Here is a 20196-nt window from a genome sequence, read left to right on the forward strand (position 1 = left end):
TGACGCCAGAAATATGTTAAAGATAGCAATGCCAAGAATTTCAAGTTGACACCGTCAAAAGTGATATTCTGAGGTACCTTAATAATTATTTATACAAGAAATTGGTATCGATCGATGACCCGTTAAATCGTTTGAACTTTCAAATCGAATGAAATTGCTGAACATTGCAAATGTGACCGCAAATGACAATTATGACGCGAAGATACAACTTCTAAGATAGAAACTCCGTTTTTTAACATCACGATACCTCCCCACTAAAAACAGTAGCTACAACCACCTATTCCTTAAAACTTGTCTAAGAAAAGCCGAAATTATGCAAACTATGCCAAACACGGAAGACTAAATAAGAGTCAAATTAAACGATGTGACGAAAATAACAATTCCTCCTCCTCAAGTGCGACTGCAGCGGCGCATACAAACGAATTAACACAATCCGTGCCACGTTGGTCGCCGATGACCCATGGCCCATTTACGACAGCGTACTCGTCATTTGTTTCGGCACTGAATATGTTAAGCAATCCATTATAGAGTTCTAAATATCCGTTCAAGAGATTCCAAGGCATTCGATTAAGCGAGAACGACGCTTCCAAATGCTCTAACACTATTTCTACCATGATTTTGTGTATACCTATTTCGACCAAAAGGTTTCGATGAGCTGGAGGAAAATGATACCGCTAAATAAATTTAACAATTATTATACGAAAACTCAAAACATTGAGAAAAAATTATTAAACTTTGATAATAATTTAAAGTTAAAATTTTAAAAGGTGTCTTTCGACACCTTTGGTAGAAATAGTGTTAAGGGGATGTGAAACTGGCATCCGAAAGCTCAATAGTTCATAAATCTTTTCTACGAACTGGGTGTCTGAAATCGTTTCATACTTTAAACCGTGAATAGGGAGACCCTAAGGTAGATCCTGAAACTCGCGAAATTTCATTTTTTATAAATTATTTTAAAATACCTATAAACAAATTGGGAAAGAATTGAAATTCCATGAGTTTCAGAACCTTCCTTATAGTCTCCCCATTCACGTTGTAAAGTTTCAAACTATTCGGCAAACCGAGTTGGGAGAAAAGCTTTATAAACAATACCTCTTCGACGCCACTTTCACATCACCTTAACGGTGGGTGCGAGTGACGAGGAGAAGACGAAGGTGCAACATTGCCGACGTCGAGACTCGCGTTGCGTTTACCAACGCGTGCTTTTGCGTGTACGTCGCGTGCGCATGCAGCGTAATGCATAAAGCTCGGGCTGTTCAAGCTGGCCTACTTCGATAACGACACATTGCGTCGTAAGCCTCTTTTCCGTAGCTTCAACCGAGCCGGGGCGTTTTCACCTCAACGCATCTAAAGGCCACTAAGCGTGGAAGGGACATTTACGGACATCCAAAGCGACACATGAAAACTCCCTCTGCTAATCGAGATTGATCCCCGACAGACCCTTCTCTACATCGGCATCTTACACCGAATAGAACCGCCGCCAGATTCATTCGTTTGCACTTGTCCGCTATCCGGAAACGCATGTCCGGAAGACCGCCTCCGCACAACTTATTTACATACTCCGATTACAGGACAGAATGGATATATCGTCGTACAGGTGAATCTTCGTGTTGCGTACATAGTTACATCAGAAATATTATATAATAATCATACGATCACACCTCGTATCGAATTAAGTTGCGAGTCATTTCGAATACACGGTAAAGAATTTGTTTCTTTAAGGTGAAGTGAAAGTTCAAATCAGTCCTGACACATCACTCCTGATCATCTAAGAATTGTCCCGACACATTCAAAATTTGGATTTTTTTAACCAAATTTTTTAACTCAGCCCAGACCAGGACCAAAATGGTACTACTTGAAATGGTAATACTTTCACCAACGATTTGGCTTCTCAGGTACATATAGGCTAATTCTATCGTATCACCTTAAGTATGTCGTATCGATAGATTCCAAACGTATCTAAATCGATCATAAAGGAATAGATTTTCAATTAATTCTTCCTGTACAACATAATGACTTTCCTATACCCGAGAATCTATATATTTTTCCCTTAATCTTAAACCTTTCATCGAGAACTGTATGTATGCGCACGAAAGATCGCGATTCCCAACCGATCTTAAACATTTGTTTTATTAGTCTTAAGTCATTCATGGAAAACACTTCTACCTCGGTATCTTTCGTATGTATCGGAATGGCGTACCGACAGGTGCGTGTAGCTGCCGCCCCCACCTTTAGAAACCTACTGACCCTGCATTTTACAACCTACAACTAGACGCCTCGAGAGCTAATCTTACTCAACATTACCAGCGCATTTCTTCAAGGTAAATGTAGGGAAAATACTGCCGGTTTAATGATGTAATCATCGGGGCCAGTGGACGAGTTTGCATTTTGTACGAAACCTCGCTCCTAAAGCACTGGAAAGCTTCGAGAGAACCTATGACTGCCAGATCTGGCATTAGCAGTCAACTGTTCTCGTAATATTGGCATTACCTTACCGAAAGCGTGTTCACCGGCAGAAGGAGAAAACCTTCCTAATACTTTGGACGAAAGGCAAGACTTTCGCTACCAACGATCGATGCCAATTTCTTACATGCAATTCTAACCAGTAGTTTTAGTAGCTACATCAAATATCACTGTGCAGACTTACCCTCTTCGGCCGGCAATTCTGTAACATAAAGTGAAAAGGCGCAATTAATACAACGTAATTTATCCTACACATAGACATACAATGTACCTTGAATTTGCAGCTAATGTTTATAAAACAACACGCGGTATTCCGTTTTAATATTTCAGGAGTCATTGACTAAGAATTCCATTATAAAAAAAAAACATAAATAAATAATCGAACTAGCCATCGGACACGCACTCGTTCAAGCGGAATATTTACGTAGTATATGGAGGGTGGTAAATGATTTGGATCGATCAGAGTGAAGATCATTTAACCGTATTTGTACCGAAAGTCGTATACAAAAAATAAGTCCCCTCGGTCTAATAATGATACAAAATGTTTGGCGCAAGTTCTGAAAGCTCCTCTTTAACGTGCCCCACTTGAAATCGCCGACAGGTTACCCGAGGCATTCCATCGAGTGTAATCTCGGTCCTATGAAAATGGTGCACAAAAAAAATAATGGAAAAAGTGATAATTGATTTCCCGTGACAATACCGGAATTTCATCGCGAGCGCAAATGATCATATATATGCTGTGTGGTGGGGCCTCACAGAATGAAGACTGGAATGACGGAAAAAAAGCTTTCTTTTCAGAGCACCTTGCCCTAAATAGAAGCGAAGTCAATGGTTCATTCTCAGAGAATCTCTCGGAGTGGAGGAAAAAAAAAACTTCTCCTGGACAAATCGATTTTCAGATTAGAATTTATATCCGATTTGAATTTTTGTAAAAAATACTGTCGTTACTACTCGGTCAAATAAACGATACATTGTTCTACCATGAATACAATTGCCCCAGATGTTTTGTCATTGATATACTAAAATATTTCTGCAAATAGATTTCCTAGGCTTATTGTTACGTGTTTACATTTGTTGCGGCAAGAAAAATTTGATCACGACTGTGAATTATTTTTCCGTGTGTTTCCATGTATGCGTAACATCCATGCATGTGCACGCATCCGCTACGCGATCGATTAACCGGGAGTCACGTGACGATGTTCACCGTGATCGCACACACACGCTCATTCTTCGGTCTACGCAGAAACACTCGGAGTCAGGTGGGAATGACGCACGTGTCCGAATGTAACACACGCGTCAATGTGGGATATCATACGTGTGTACGTTGAAGTTGAAATTTCCGAAGCGATACGCATCAATGCAGAAAAAGTATACCCGCGTGAAACGGCACGCTTCTTCGTATATGAGAAAACTGCGGGTGTGGGAGAAAAACACTCATCGGTATGAGACTAACGCAAATGTGTGTAAAAACACGCGTGTACATGTACGTAGAAATCCCATGTGAGTAGCACCTCGTCACTGTAGGGGAAACATAGGCGTTAAAATATGCCAATAGAGTAAGTGTAAAGTAGTTTGTGTCAATGTATCGACACATACGCATGCGCATCGCAGCCCTCACTCGCGCTCAGAGAAAAGTCAAACGGGTAGGTGGGAAGGCTGCGCCCTGAGGCCGCGTTTCCATCGAGAGTGTCGTCGCCGTCGCGCCGATTTGTCACGCGACGTTGGCCACATGCGACGACAAAGGGCTGGCCGTACAAGGCCGATACGAAAACAAATTTTTACCCCTTAGAATGGGAGGCGGCTTAATTTAATCCGGTGGTCTAGCCTCCCCGCTTCGCCCATCTACTTATGCGACTCTCAAGACCTTACTTTCGCCCTCGACAAGTGTAAATTGCATCAGTCAATGGCATTCACTGATAGTGGCCGACGAGTTAGGAGCTCTACACATCAATGTCATTACCGGAGACCGAGTACGGTCTTTGACCGCCGATTTGTACGTGATAAAAAAGCTCTCTCTCTCCAAAAAAAAAAAAACAGATTTTCAAAATGGAAGATAACGGTTCACGGAATAAAATATATTGAGGTGAAATGAAAGCCCCCCTGAAATCAGTAGATCCGAATGACACTTTTTTTTTTTTTAAGGGTATCGGATAGAACTGTCAAACTTTGACATATGACCCGTGAGCACCTAGGGATTATCCTGGCGCGTCCAAAATTTGGATACTTGAAAACAATTTTTTAACTTAGGTCAGACCAGAACGAAAATGGCAAGCTCTCATTTTTCGATCGATATCCAATTGTTGAAGGCTCATACTCACTTTTCGGCTTTCGGGATGGAGCCGCATGAAGTTATTGCTGGACAACCAACGTTTCGCAAACATTTCAGCTGTCATCATCACGGCTTGGAGGCACTGATGTCAAATGTTGTGATGTCATTGTTACGAAACGTCGATTGTCCAGCAGCACTTCTCGCGACATTATCCCGGAAGCTAAAAAGTGCGTACGATTTTTATAACGTTTTATTATTTTATTCTATAATTATTTAATGTTTGATATGACATACTTTTAAGTGATTCAAATATTTTGCTAAAAAATAAACAGAATTTACGGAGAATATCGTTGACTTCTCATTCGTAATTGTGGTACATCATAGATAGGTTTTATGTTAAGATCGATCGAAAATACGACCGTATAATGGTCGAAAAATATTATAATCTCAGAAAGAATATTAGAAAAATAAACTCGTGGAAGTGCTTTGCCAGTTAAAGGATACATTACGAGATTATAATGCCGGAGGGGGAAAATAAGTAAATCGAAGCAATGGCGTAACCAAATTTCGGTGATGGACGCAAACTCGATTCATGATCAGAGACACGGCGTCTATAATATGATGAGGTGAGGTGGCTTACCACCTTGTAGATTAAAGTACATTATGGTAACAACCCTTACGCTTTCCCCATATGTACATACAGGTACATACATACTCTACGTATATAGGTGGTCATGATATTGATTTAATAACAATTGAAAAAAGTGAACCACGCTTTAATACCTTGATCCCCTTCTCAAGGCACGTGCGCATGTGATTGAAAACCCACAATAAACAAATTTCAACCGTTTAATTGACAAAATAATGCAAAATACTTTGCGTGAACAAACTTTAAGTTCGTAAATTGCAAATATTTGTAATCAACTATTGGAGAGTGAAACATATTACTACACATAGTTAATCATATTCAGTGTTCATATAGTATTTTTGCAATAGAAATTAAAAACGAACACAAACAAATGTATATTGCATAAATAATTTTTCAATTAATTTGAAATGATTTTTTCCTTAACTCTTAGCGTTCTGTTGGCTCCGCTACTGAGACATCCATTATAATGCTACAAAACTCGCAGAGCGCTAAAGGTTAAAAATGAAAATAATTAATCCAATGTGGGGGTCATCGGTGACCGGCAGCGCATAATTAAAAATTCATGTCGGCGCAATGAGCAATCCTAATTTGCGTGGCAATCAACGTCTTAAGTAGGCTATCGTGACCTCTAGAAACACTTACCGTTGAGACCATATTTTTCTTGATTCCTCTTCACCTGATCTGGTGACAACCCCTTATCAGAATCGACATTGAAAAAATTCAACACCTCGTCCACAGTCTTACAGTGGCCGTCCTCCATGCTTACTGCTCTATCGACTTGTGGCCACTAGTAGTATCAGAAGGTACTGCGTTCATTCACAATATTTCCTGAAACAATTGATATAAGATAATTAATGAAAATCAGAATAAAAATTAAAGCATTTTAACTAACAAATTTAAATTATTTAGAATTTGAATTTGCTTTGACTTATTACAGGTGTTCGTTAATATTATATTGGGGTGTCCCATAAGTTTCTTCCTTTTTTTTTTATACGATATGAATACACGGTGCCAAATAAACTTATGGGACACCCTAACATTATATAAAAATACCTATAAACTGTGTTTATGTATAATTATCTCTTTTATTGATAATTAGCATCAATTTTAACAATCTGCGTAAAAAAAATAGAACCTAAACCACCTAATCCTATTTACTATAATACCGAATTTCTAATTGTAAGAGGTAATACGTCATTTTCATGAAGCGTTATGCAAAGTGATATTCAAAGTTGAAGAATTTCTATTAATCTTTTTTATACGAATCTGATGTAACATTTAAAATATTTCCCATAAAAAGGATTAACCTAAAATCTGATGTTTAAAAATAATTCTTATGAAGGGTCTTGGCATAGGTCATTGAACCAAGAAGGAAGAATTAAAAATTACTACGATGCTTCCTCTAACGAGTACGTGGTTTTGCCCAGAATATTCAAAGTAACTATCCTTGCCTCCAAGAGCACCCTGAGATCTTGCTGACTCCATACCCGTACTTTTCAACCAATTTCAATTTTCTCATACTAAAGCGTAAATAAGGAAAAGTTCAATCACTAGCAGCCAACGAGCTCATGGTCCCCGCGCACACCCGCACCCAGGCCACCCCCAGGAGGCGCCATTCTATAACCTCAAATATCCTCTCGGGAAAAATCCTCTGAGCACGATCGAGTATCAGAAATCACGAAACTCACCGTCGTGCGATCGCGCGAGAGAATTGGGCGAAGTGTCGGAGGCAAGGAATCGCGAGCGCGAGCAGAGAGCAACCAAGCTAACGTAGCTAGGTTAGGTTTCGGAGGCACCGCGCCAATCGAGTCGAGATCGTGCGCGCGATATCGCGGCCACTTCGTACAATTTAATGCGACTTATCACAAAGCGCGTATGCGAAAAACCAATACGCACGTCATCGTTCACGCGGCGACTGCAATCCCGAAACACTAACCAAACCTCCGCTCTCGTGAAACTGACACACAAGTCGACGCACTGATGAACTGCGAATCATAGCGCACGTGCGCCGCCCTCCGGAACGCGTTGACACTCCAGCGCCATCTTCGAACTTAGGCATCACCGCCTTGCCAACAATTTATCCTATTTCGAGACCATTCAAAGAGAAAATCACTCTGGGAAATATCACCGTGCTGCCTCGAAAAAATCGGGGATAATATTCTTTGCATTTCGTTGGGATATTCCCGCTAGTTAATTATGGCAGAGAAAACGATTGGTCAAAGTAACATCCGATGACTGAAATGAGGAGCATGTGGAGCAACGCTATTGGCTGAAAGTGGCAGCCAACGGAACTACTGGCGGGAAATTTTGATTCCGACACGGGAAATTACTCAAATGGCGAATTTTGTCAAATATATTATAACTTTAATGAGTGCTGCAACTAGTTACTTAAAAATGTTTAATATCTTTTAAAGTACATTTACATTATCCATCCGTAATATGGTTGCTCCTATAAATCCGATCAGTTACGCAATATAAGCACGTATACCAGTTTGCTGAACCAAATGTTGCTTAGGTGGTATCTTCCCCCGAGGTTTAACAATTCTTACATCAATTTTGTTATTTTAAGAAAATGTTGAACACGTCACTTGGAAAGAATTTTTCGAATCTGCGCGAGGGTATAAAACAACAACTCTACGAACTCCGTTAATTTATTTCACGCGGTCGGTAATAGTGAGGACAACGAATGATCAAAGGTATGCGACAGGTGAGACTGTAAACATGTGGAGCAACGCCATTGGCTCGGCGTCATAACCAATGAAGAACATGGCCGGCTCCTTTTGAATGTCGCGTTGCACATATTTCTTAAAATGGATCGTTTCATTCATTATTGCAAATAAAAAAAATAGACCTACACGTTTTTCGAAATTATTGCACACCAGACGACTGTATAAACGATTGATTATGAATGTATATTTCAATCTGGACAAATGAAATTCTTTTTCCTCAAGATCCATAAAGTTAGAAATAATTATTAAAGAAAGAAATGAAAGAGTTTACAATTCGAGAACTATAATTGCGATTTTCGACTGTTAGGGAGTAACAAAAATGTATGATTCACGGAGGAAGCATATAAAATTGTGACAATGTTTTGGTGATTTCTACCGATATCTAATGATTTCTGCTTGCGATTTACAGCTGATTTCCTCATAATTTCGAGTGTTAAAATCCATGATTTCCTGAGCAAATACCCCCTTGAAGTTTAGTTTACACAAACGTGTTAACATAGTGGGAGACAGAGACGATTTACAGCTAATTTCCACATGATTTCGCATGTTAAAATCCATGATTTCTTGGGTGAATACCCCCTCGAAGTTTAGTTTACACAAACGTGTTAACATAACACGAAATAGAGACACGTGTAAGTGGTTTGCAACGCACCATTTATAAAAGGGGCCTTCTCGAATTCGTATAATTCGTTATTAAGAAAAATAGAGTAATTCGAGTTACAAAGTATTTAAATTAGCACACTTGTACAGAATATATCAGAAAACATGATTGATCATAACTGCACAAGATGGCGGTGCTAAGGATACGGAGCGACGCCATTTCTTGGACGTCGTGGCGAATTGTGACGCACTCACAGCTATTTTGAGTCTTCTGCTACGCTATTTCTTGGGCGAGTATTTTAAGACTGCCAAAGGACATTACCGTATAGTTATGTAATGAAGTAGGGAAGCGAAGGGTGAGATTTGATCTGTATATAATGTAGGAACACTTGTTTGGTTCTAGTGATTCAGGTCTCTCACATTCCTCAAGCTTGTTTTAAGATTTGAAAATTGCCAACATTGGTTAACATTTCTTCGAAATCAACGTTCATTGAACTTTATTACATAAAGGCTATAAAAGTTCTCAGAAAAGATCAAATTTATTAAATCCACTCGCGTAGGGAAGAGTCAGTAAGTAATTGTGTAGGTACAAGTGGGGCTCCCATAAAAGCGCTTTCCGATGGATTTATAATCCTCTTTAAATTATTTTGATGAATATTAATAGCACTACTATTCACAAACTTGACTCGTCAGTATAGCGTTACAAATGGTTCGAGGTGTATCTTAGTATTTCGAAATTGGATAATTGAAAATTGGACAAATTGTACAGTATAAGCATGGTATAATAATGTTGTAGGAAACGAAACGGTATGGTAGGTACTAATGGTCGTTACTAAATACAATTAACCCCGATTCTCCCTAACATTTCATCACCGTAACACTACGCTGTTTAGAGTAAGACTTTTAGAATCGCTATAAAATTTCCTCCGCTGACTGACTTTATAACTATGACTTCGAATTCGACATTTTGTGATGAAAAACAGGGGGTTTGTACTTTCTGTGTCGGGTGTGTTCAGGGTCGTTTAGCTCGAGCTTTTTTGTCGTCTGATGTATTTTTGGGTCCTTTGATCTACCGCTTTTAGTGCGATCATTCGGTAATGTTGTCATTGCGAAATCAGTAGCACTAAGTAGAACACTGTCAAGACAGTATTCTCGCGGAGCTTTTACGAAATAACATCTGTAAAGTTGCAACATATCTTTCGAGAAATGATCTGAGATATCAAAAACAGACCGACCTGGACGAATTGTCACATTTTTCAGTGACAATTTAAAGTCAATAAACTATTGAATGGCCCTATTTGCTTCCAAGTCCTCAGCAGCTGCAAAACTTGTGCAGTCATGTCACATCACCGCGTGCGAGATGTTACTGTCATTTTGTCATCATCCTGTCACTGTTTTAAAGCAAACGCTTTAGCGGATCCAATTTAAGTAACCACACTTAAATACTATGTTGTCCCCATTTTTTTAAAATTTCATTTATTTGTGCTGTAAATTTTACCTTCTTTTATAGCTAATATTACATTCAATATGTTATTGTAAATGAAATTAAATATCGCTTTAGTTTGAAAAAAGGGTCAGTGAGGGAGTAAGAGAAAGGAGGGGAGGGAAGAGTTGCCTTTAGAAGTTAATATAATACCACATATCACACTAAATATGTTTTAAATACTTAATAAATACAAAACAATATCTTTTTAATCTTACAGCAAGTACTGTAAAATCGTCCGCCTTCGAATTCTATAATCAGATTCTGACGAAATTTACAGGAGACTACCGGAGAAGAACCCTCTTTCAAACAAAAAAAGAATGGTCCAAATCGGTCCACGCATTACGATGTTAAGCGTGAACGCACCTACATGCGTACATGCCCACACCAATGCATACATATACACGGGTCAAATTAAGAACCTCCTTCTTTTTTTGAAGTCAGTTAAAAGGGGGAGCACACGGTTTCTCTAGTCGTCCAAATAACGTAATTAGAATCTATTAATACGTAGGCCATTAGTCGACAAGTAATGGTCTTGGCTTAAACTTTATTTCAAAGTAAACCAACTAATTACACTATGTGCAATAAATTGTTGTGCGCGTATTGGTTCACGGGGCCTTATATGGCCGTGAAATCTATATACGCTAGATGGAAATAACTCACGTTATTTGAGTTACATCTTCCTGTGTCTATTTCTTCAACATTCAATGTGCATCTCTTCTATTTATTAATCACTGAATATATTAAAGTCAACTTGCGCGTTCATGTCTGAATACCTTTGGCACGCTTCGTATGTAACAAATGTTTATCAGTAGGCAAACGAAACGTTAATTACCGAGCAGTAATGTTCATTCTACATTTTATGAATTTCTGATTCGCAAATCTGAGTACTTTTGAAACTGTATGCCTATGGCTTTGCGGTATATATGTTATTTGTTAGCACAATTAATAAAATGTGGATTTGAAAACAAATCATTAAGAGAATTAAAAACCCACGCTGTCCTTAAAAATGAAAGTCTATATGGCTATAACTTACATCTAAAGGAAGTTCAATATGAGCTAACTTACGTAATCGAATGCGAATATAGTCCGAGACGACTTAAGGAAAAGAAAAAGCCAATGTGGTGTAAAATAAAAAAAGAACTGAGGGCCATTTGTGATCGACACACCGAAGCATATAAAAACAGATTAAAATCAGCATTAGTAGAATAAAACGGCAAATTGAATTATTACTTAAATATTTTTCTTGGATCAATGTAATACGTTTTACAGTGTAACGAAGAACCGACTTGGTCGAGTTAACTCAAATTTAGTTCAATAATTTTAGATCTCCGTTTAATTTAGATGCAATAAAATAATTGACCCGTACTGACTCGTAACTCGATTGAGCTAAATAAATTCTTCTAAATCGATGGAACCATTCAAATCTGAAGGTATCACCCGAAGGCAGCTACTTAACTTCCAACCAACTTATCAGCGAACTACATTCGGGTTTTATCCGACACGACAAACTGATATCCATGGTGATAAATCGAATTCCTAAGAAGTCAGTAAACTATCGAGTAGAACATAACCTTAAAACCGAAGGCCCAAGAGGATTATTGAAAGGAAAAGTCGAGAGCGTACTTACTTCCTACTACGAGAGCGGACCAACTTACGTAATTGGAAGCTCCGACGGCCCGGGCGGACTCGAAGGAAACTAGGTAGCACCGCGAAGCAAAGAGAAGCTCTGAAGTCCACTCGCGATCGGAACATGGAAGCGAAAAGGGGGAAGAAGCGCCTCTGGACGACCGACCAGCCTCGGTGATGGGCAGAGTCGGTCGTTCTCTACTGGCAGCTTCAGACCGACCCGAACCGTCCGGAACGACCAACTTACTAAACGCCCGGGACGCGACTAGCCGGCCAAATCGCGCGTGCCTGAGCGGATACTTTTAGCACATCTCGAGACGACTTCCTAATTATTTTGGCAGGGGTGGCTGCCGTTTTCCGCTCTGCCAACTCAATCCCCGACGAGAGGGCGATCGCTAGATCGCATCAGCAGCTCGAACGGAGCTGATCTTCTGCCCATGATCGTCTTCGAACGGAGTCGATGACGGAAGATCGGTAGAAACGGGAGAGGGTGGCATAGCCAAGGGAAACAATATTTGGTGAATGATCTACGAGCTGACGATCGCATCAGCAGCTCGAACGGAGCTGATCTGCCCATGGTCTTCGAACGGAGTCGATGACGGAAAATCGGTAGAAATGGGGGGAGGCATAGCCAAGGGAAACAATATTTGGTGAATGATCTACGAGCTGAGGATCGCATCAGCAGCTCGAACGGAGCTGATCTGCCCATGGTCGTCTTCGAACGGAGTCGATGACGGAAAATCGGTAGAAATGGGGGGAGGCATAGCCAAGGGAAACAATATTTGGTGAATGATCTACGAGCTAAGTTCTGGACGCTAACGTAATGAGGCTAACGTAACGAAGCTAACTCGGTGGCGGAAGGGATGGACAAACTAAAAGAGCGAGGTGTTATTGAATGGGAAAGTATGGTTGTTGAGTAATGGAGAATTGGTATATTGGTAAGGAACGAGGGAAATGAGACTTTGTTAAGAAAAATGACAACAACGGTAATGAATTATGATCTTATTAACGGAGGAACTAGTGATGAGCAAATGTAAGGCCAAAACCAAGCCTACCATGGTCTTGGTCTCGCACATTTAGTCTTGGTCTTGGGCTTGCACCGATACTCTCGGTCTTGGTCTTGGCCTTGGTCTCGCATAGTTTAGTCTGGGTCTTACAGTGTCGGGTCTTGGTCTTGAATTTAAGAGTCTTGCACAATCTTGTTGTTCCACTCTTTGTTATAATACGTATAAAAAAGTTTCGTTGATAAAATAAAATCGCAGATAATAAAATTCCAGATCCTTACTGACTTGTAATCTATAAGTCGTCTTATTAATTGTCAAACAAGTAGACGATCAAAAAATGTCTTTTATAAGACATGAAATGAATGTGGATTTTCTTCAGTATGACATATTTAAAATATGTACTTGACTACAAGGCATCCATACTATAACTAAATGAAAGACATCTAAGATAAAGACGTCTAAAATTCGACTACAAAAAGATGTCTCAAACGTCGTGCACAATGAAGAACCAACCCGGTTCAGTTCATGGAACCATAATCATTTGTGTTTTTGCATATCAAGTAAATATACCTTTCCCTTAAGATATTAATTTAAATACTATACAAGTAATATTTGTAATCTGTAATCAATCAAATGATTGTTTGTCGCGTTCGATGTAAAGTGGTCCATTTACGGATATTAATATGAAATTATTTATATTTCTGTAGAAAAGACTCGACATGACATCCGAAGATATAGTTATATCTTCCATCCCGATGTAATGATGTGCATGGCAACGGAGAAATGAACTTTAATTGACTGTAAAACATTAGACAAACTAGATACAACAAATCAGTTACTGTCTGCACTTCGTGTAGGAACCGTCTCGTTCGACAATACCTATTTTGTTGCACGTGTCTCAAGGTATTTCGACACAACAGAACCGTGAAGAGGAAACAGTCTGATCGCGCGGAAGTCGTCACTAGGTGCAAGGTAGCAATGCGTGGAACTTCGATGACCTACAAAAGTTGAAGTGGATTCTTGGCTCCTCAAGTGTAGGTCATCAAGTTATATCTAGCAATGATCAATTCCATTTCGTGCGGTATTCTAATGATCGAGCTGTATAAAAGGTTATCAAAACTTTAAAAAAATCCCAATACAGTCTTTTCCTAATTGGCTAGTTTTCGATGCTGTTTAAAAATAATGCATCGAGTAGCAGAGTGACGAGCTAAAAATATATAATGGAAGGCTCAAGTCGTATAAAACATTTCGGGATTATTGACGGTTCTCATAGTGTTATCGTTTACTGATTTGAAAAACTATATCAGTAAACGATGTTTTAATGTTGACAGCAATCACAGTAATAATCTGCCTCGAAGCGTTTCAAACATCTGCTTAAACGATTAACCGAAGGAAGGGATATTAAACAAAATATTAAAGTAAGCAAATAATATGAATATGTACATCCACATGCGCAATCCTTTGGAAAATGATAAATAAATTAAGAAATCACGTTCATCTGCGTCTGAATAGCGACACCAATCGTAACTGACGGTGCAATCGACTACATTCGGAAGTCCATAGACCATCAAAACACGACTTTTGCATAAAATCGCCACTATATGGAAAGAAGTAGCAGATATCAACGAGTACGAGAAAAGTTGGCTTTCGAATGAAAAAAAAATTCTCTTTCCGATGGCTTTCAACTTGAAAAACCTCGCCGGGAAAGAGTACTCGCCTCGCCGACACCTGACCTTTATCACTTTAGAAGTTAATCCATAAATACAGTCCTCTCGTGGAGCCGATTGGCTACAGTCCTTTCGTGAGATCCCTCTCGTGTGTCACATGTCACTTTTTTCGGAAATTTCCTTTAAACTTTCAATTATTTCTTTCTCCCTGACTCGCGCGTTTCCGAGTTGTTCACTGCGCGTCACAAATCACTGTTTCCATCACCGATAGTTCATGTGGGGACTTACCGGGTAATTCTTGAGTTTTGGTCAAGTCGCTTAATTGTAATCACCGTTCGCACCGGACCGCTCGTACTTTTTTGAAAAACGAGTCAAAGCGGAAGGGAAAAATGGCCGTAACACTTCAACGGGGTCCCAGAATCGAGCACCTACTCTCCTTTATACATGATTACTCGCGCGTGGTTAAAAAAAAAATGCGTTCAACGGCAGCGTTTGCACTGCTGAACGAAACGGGGCGCTGGGCGCATACAAATTTCCCTTAAGTAGGCGTCGACGTCGCACCCTGGCGGACAACCAGCAAACCAGGAGAAATTGGCCGCAAGCCAGTCGCCCGGCTGTTGCTGCTTTGCGTTTTTACTTTTTCTGCCTTTAGATTGCTTTTAGCAAAAATCAGTCACATCGGGATTTAAGGGGATAAAGTACTTCACGGACCAACAGATGGTATGACTGGAGGAGTGGAACGTCGAACAAATGCACCTCTTCTTGTAATTAAGGTAAATGCACTAATGGCTGAACGCGTCCAGTCGCCGAACACCACTTTATATATTTCCCATTATTAAGCATTCCATGAATGTAATTGCAATTGTAAAAACTGTAAGAGGACCGTCAATATTTAATTAATGTATAAGGGAATTGTCGATCACTATTCTGAGTGTATTGCAATCTAATGTTGCATATTTATTTAGGTCCGCTCGCTTTACGGAGTTATTCCAATGTACTCCTTGTGGAGAATGCAAAGGAATGAGGAGAACTTTTATCAATTTAAAGGTTATATATTGCTTTTGATGTTTGATTGTTATTGAAGTGTTAGCTGAATTGAATAGGATTATTTATTTCTAAGCATGAAATTATGAAAGTGGAAGCCTTGTTTGGAAACATTTTTTTAGACTTCTGTGAGAACAATTCAAATCCATGGGTGTTTGGAAACTGCGTCTCTTATGTCCGATTTTTTCACACTCCTGGATAGCTATCTTTCGGATAAAGATATCTGCCAGATAAGTAAAGGTTTAGTTATTTTCACTGAACTGTAAGGTCTGTTATCTGGAGGATACTTAAATGTTCTAGCCAATCTGGCAACACCGCAAATGCGAGAAGTAGCTAACTTCGTGAATTACGAGGCCCTTTAAATATCTACGTCTATTGGTGGGAAAGTTTGAATTTGATTTTGGGAATTTTTTCTCTAAACTTGAAACTATCGGTTGTAAATGCACTGTTTTGCAATCGGTACTTTTCGGTGTCTCTTCTTCAGAAATAGACTTAAGAGTGCCCGATTGTTTCCTCTAATTCTTCACACGTTCCTTTGGTAGGAAAGTGATCAAGATGCCTCCTATGGAGGAACATCAATTTCCCTGATTTTCATAGCCAATTGCTCCACGTGATGCTGCCCCATGATCCTGAATCGGCATTTCGCTCGAAATTAGACGTGATTTTCTGTGGTATATTAAGTCACCCAGATGCTTATGCGATCAGGTGTTTTCTTCTCCCATTTCCTTTTATTTTCCTATGGATAATTTTTCCCAGAATATAACATAATATATGCGAAAGATGGAGTATAGTCTTTACACAATATAGCAACTTTGGGGAATACGTGTATGTTAATAACTGATTTGATTAAGCTCTCAAAATTTTCATGTAAACCAATATAAATAACCAATTCGATGTTCTAGGCATCAAGAGGTTCCCAAAGATATCACTTGTTTGAACTATCCGTACATGTAGTGTAGAATTTTCATTTTATTTCACATAGCATGTTTACACGAATCTGAAATTGGAAATGTAGAATACAATTATGTCGATATTGGAATCGAGTACGAAGCATTATTTCAATCGTTGCCGGTTTCCTCATTCTTTTCTCGATATTTCAACGTCTTTAGGTCAAAATTGCACCCATGCCAAAACTCTTGAATGTTCGATGTACGAAATGGTTATACGGTGGTGGGTATTCGTACATATATTCCCGTCAGTTCCTACGCGTCTCCTTACATATTTTTAGATGGCAGGGAAGATAATACGAAATTAGAAGCCACGTCCTTTGTACGAAGAAGCGTCATCGGGTGTTCGTATGCACGAGGAACATTTTGCGATACGACGCTGTCCCTGGGAGGCATTATTGTTGCCAAAGTCCAGAATAGACGTAGAGGCTCCTCCCTGGTCGTCTTAGGTATTCTCAATTTATTTGCAGCTAGGCGGCGTCATTGTGGGAAAGATTCCCGCTAAAAAGTATCGCCGACTAAAAGATCGCCAAAGAAGGAGCGAGCCTTGCGGCCAAGAAAGTATATGTGCTTTCGATACAGAGTAGGAGATGTCCAACGTGACCAATTTGTATTTACTGATACCTCTTCTATTTTTGGAAAGGGCAATTTCACAAAAAGAAACGAAGTGTATCGGTGTCCTTAATTTTATATTCCATTCCCTTTTGTTTCTTTTTCTTTTTATGTCGGCTTGCAGCTTTCGAAGCAATAAATACTTAGAAATCTACAGTAGTTAGTAGATAAGCAGTTTGTACATCATTATTTTTTACTTTGTAGTGTTTTTATTTTCCTTTTTCAGCTGTTACTTCTTTTATTAAGTTTTAAACTATTTAATTATATATCATAATATATAAAATAAGTCGATTAAAAGAAAAATAACCAAATCACGGTGCGGTTATGGTCAACCGTTCATGATTTCCGTTGTCGATCTTTAGATTTTATGATCTGATCATGGTGAACCACCTTGAGGACCATCTTGAAAGTACCCTTAGACAAAAGTATCAAAGGTATCAAAGAACAAAACATCAAAGGACAAAAAGTATCAAAATCGGTTGACCCGGAGAAAAGTTTTACGTGAACACCCGCAAATATATACGGGTAGATTTGAGAACCTTCTGCGTTTTTGAAATCGGTTAAAAATAAGGAAAAAACACGGAATATCTGAATATCTTAAAGGATATGAAAGGCGCTAAGAAATTTAATCGAATCGAAGTCGATAAAATAAAATTCATCTATATCCTTTGTAGTGGTAATGCCGTTTTGAATACTCAAGTGGTAACATAAGCTGGTGCGTTCCATTACCGACATTTATATTTATGTTGAAGTCTTTTACAGTCTACGTAGAGAATTATATGAACTGAAGGGTTCCATATGTCATTTCGGTAAAGTAAAGGTAAAAAAATCAATGTACAACTGTCGAAATCCCATGAATTCATGACTGTTTATGTTTCGACGAACCAACGTCGCCATCTGTGACGCTTAGCTGCAACTAAATTTTTGCTCTAGAAACACGTGTTAGACGCAGGACAAGCTAGCATTCTCTTGCAATCGTTGGTGGAAGTATTTACCATATTTTCCCATCTAACTCTGTAATGTTCCATTTCTAGGGTATCCTAAATCCCCTCAAAACACCTGTGTGCAAAAATTTGGCCAAATACATTTATCTATATTCTAATATTATTGCAACGTACCCGTGTCTGGAGTGTAGTTTGCATTAACCGGGTTTGCATTAGATATTTAATGTGAAATATCGTATAATGATGTATGATGCAACGGTGTATAGAAAGATACACTGTATATTTAAACCCTCCTCTTAATTTTGTAGATAATTCTCATTTCTTCAATATTTTTCTTTTGTAAATAAGGTATACAGTAATAGCCTTTCGCATTTCCATAAACGTCTTACGTCACATCGGATTTCGAAAGACTGATAATCTCCATAGCTGCATATTTATTACGAGTACTAGATTCGATCCCCGCAGCCACGGACAAATTTATCAGCGACTAATAAGCCTTATTTTCAAGATCCAACAATTTTTGTCTCTAATATTAATTAATCTAGAGTTCTCCCGTGTTCCGATCTATCTTGTTTGTTGCCTAATTATTCTATTACAATCGATCGCTCGGGGTTCCTGTTTTAGAGCTTTCCTTACTTATTCGTCGCTCTTGAGAATCCGGACAGAGTCCAACTGCAAGAAATGCGAATCTATTTAAGTTGCTCGGAGCAGTATCCTTCGAAATTCTAAATCTTAGCTGATCGTGCGGTTTCCACCCGGAGGTCCAAATGACGCCTTGCCATCTCTGACGTCATTGGTACAGGCTCGCACACGGCGGTCACGTTAGTCATGGTCGGTGTAAGGGGACGAGTGCACATACAAGAGCAAAAATCGACGTATCACGCGTGCCCACGTGCACGCGGCACTTTATACCCGACCGCATTATTCGGCACACCTGATGCGCAGACAGAGCGCATCAGTTCATGTAACATTCGGACGAGCTCGGCGACGTCCATGTAACCGAGTGGCCAACTGCGACCTTTCATTTTCTTCTATGAAAACTTCAAGATGATCTCAGAGAGAGTGCTGCCTCCGATTTACCGGCTCTCGCGTCAATCGTTAACCCGTTAGAGCTGAATTGAACGACAACAAACGATGGAAATAGTCATGGTTGAAACAGCAAACAATATGACGAAGTGCTCGGTCCGAAGTATCGCCCTGTATCTGCAGAGGTCTTCGAACTCTTCGGCTAATGTACTCATGGTTGTAAGCCGACTACAGAGATGTTCTAAAAATTGGGTGATATTCTTGCTGCCATTGTTATGTTATTTGTGATTATATGAATGACGGAACTATAACCTATTTTTTGTTAAGTTCAATAAAATCGTAATAGAATTATAATTCTCTGCTACAATGTTGAAAGGTGATCTCGAGAAACAATTTTTTCGAACAAAAATCTATTTTAAAAATTTTTTATCCGCCATTTTGTGTTTTAAAATTCTGTTGCTAGATTTGGATTATAGTGCCATTATGTAGCGTAATAAATAGAACGATTACATATGTTAGTATGATATTTTAATCCGTCATTCTAGGTATCTAGGAATACAAAATTAATTGATTAACGTTCGAGGTTGACAAATGTATAGGCATGAAATTGTTCACAACTGAAAAGTTTTGGTCGACTCTTCCATCTATGCGGAATTCTGGACATATGGCATACGGTTAAATATAACCTGGTAGCCAGGCTATCTGTATCTCGATTATACCTACGCATAAGCAGCCGGTAATTTGCGATGCAGTTGGTCTTAGCAGGCAGATATGATGACCCAACTAAAAATATTCGTGGGGTCCAATCAGCAGCCAACTGGGCCAATGGAGTAACCGTGGCTCAACGTCCCAAATATAGTCCGACATCTACATAACGACCACCAGTAGTTGGCATTGGACGAGACGGTAAAAGGGAGCCGGACATAATATTTCCCTTTTTAGTAAGCATCCCTGATGTATATATGTGAACATAATGTAACAATTGGACCATGCTTTGGGAAATGAAATAACTTCTCCCCGAATGAAGAGGATTGCTCATTACCACAGTTTGACAAGTGGCTGACACTTGCGTCCCACCCCAAGCACCGCACAAAATGGAATATCCGCATATTACGCGTATAAATTAATTA

General features: G+C 39.2%; 1 protein-coding gene across 5 annotated transcripts in view; it reads right to left on the reverse strand.

Annotated features, from left to right (window-relative positions):
- The window catches only part of LOC105698253 (calcium-transporting ATPase sarcoplasmic/endoplasmic reticulum type), a 32504-nt gene extending 17501 nt beyond the window's left edge, over positions 1-15003 (reverse strand). For 2 of the 5 annotated variants that reach the window (XM_012422327.2, XM_012422326.2), the window contains exons 1-2: positions 6024-6141; positions 2648-2665 (exon numbers count right to left, since the gene is read on the reverse strand). In XM_012422327.2, coding sequence (XP_012277750.1) covers positions 2648-2665; positions 6024-6141 — 136 coding nt within the window. Of the gene's footprint in view, positions 1-2647; positions 2666-6023; positions 6210-7069; positions 7232-11851; positions 12080-14781 lie in introns of those variants that run through there. The other 3 variants (XM_012422323.2, XM_012422324.1, XM_012422325.2) reach the window with 3 other exon arrangements.
- Between the last annotated feature and the right edge of the window lie 5193 nt (positions 15004-20196).

This window comes from Orussus abietinus, unplaced genomic scaffold (genome assembly GCF_000612105.2).
Source record: "Orussus abietinus isolate OABI.00-Male unplaced genomic scaffold, Oabi_2.0 scaffold14, whole genome shotgun sequence".
NCBI classification, from domain to species: Eukaryota; Metazoa; Arthropoda; class Insecta; order Hymenoptera; family Orussidae; genus Orussus; species Orussus abietinus.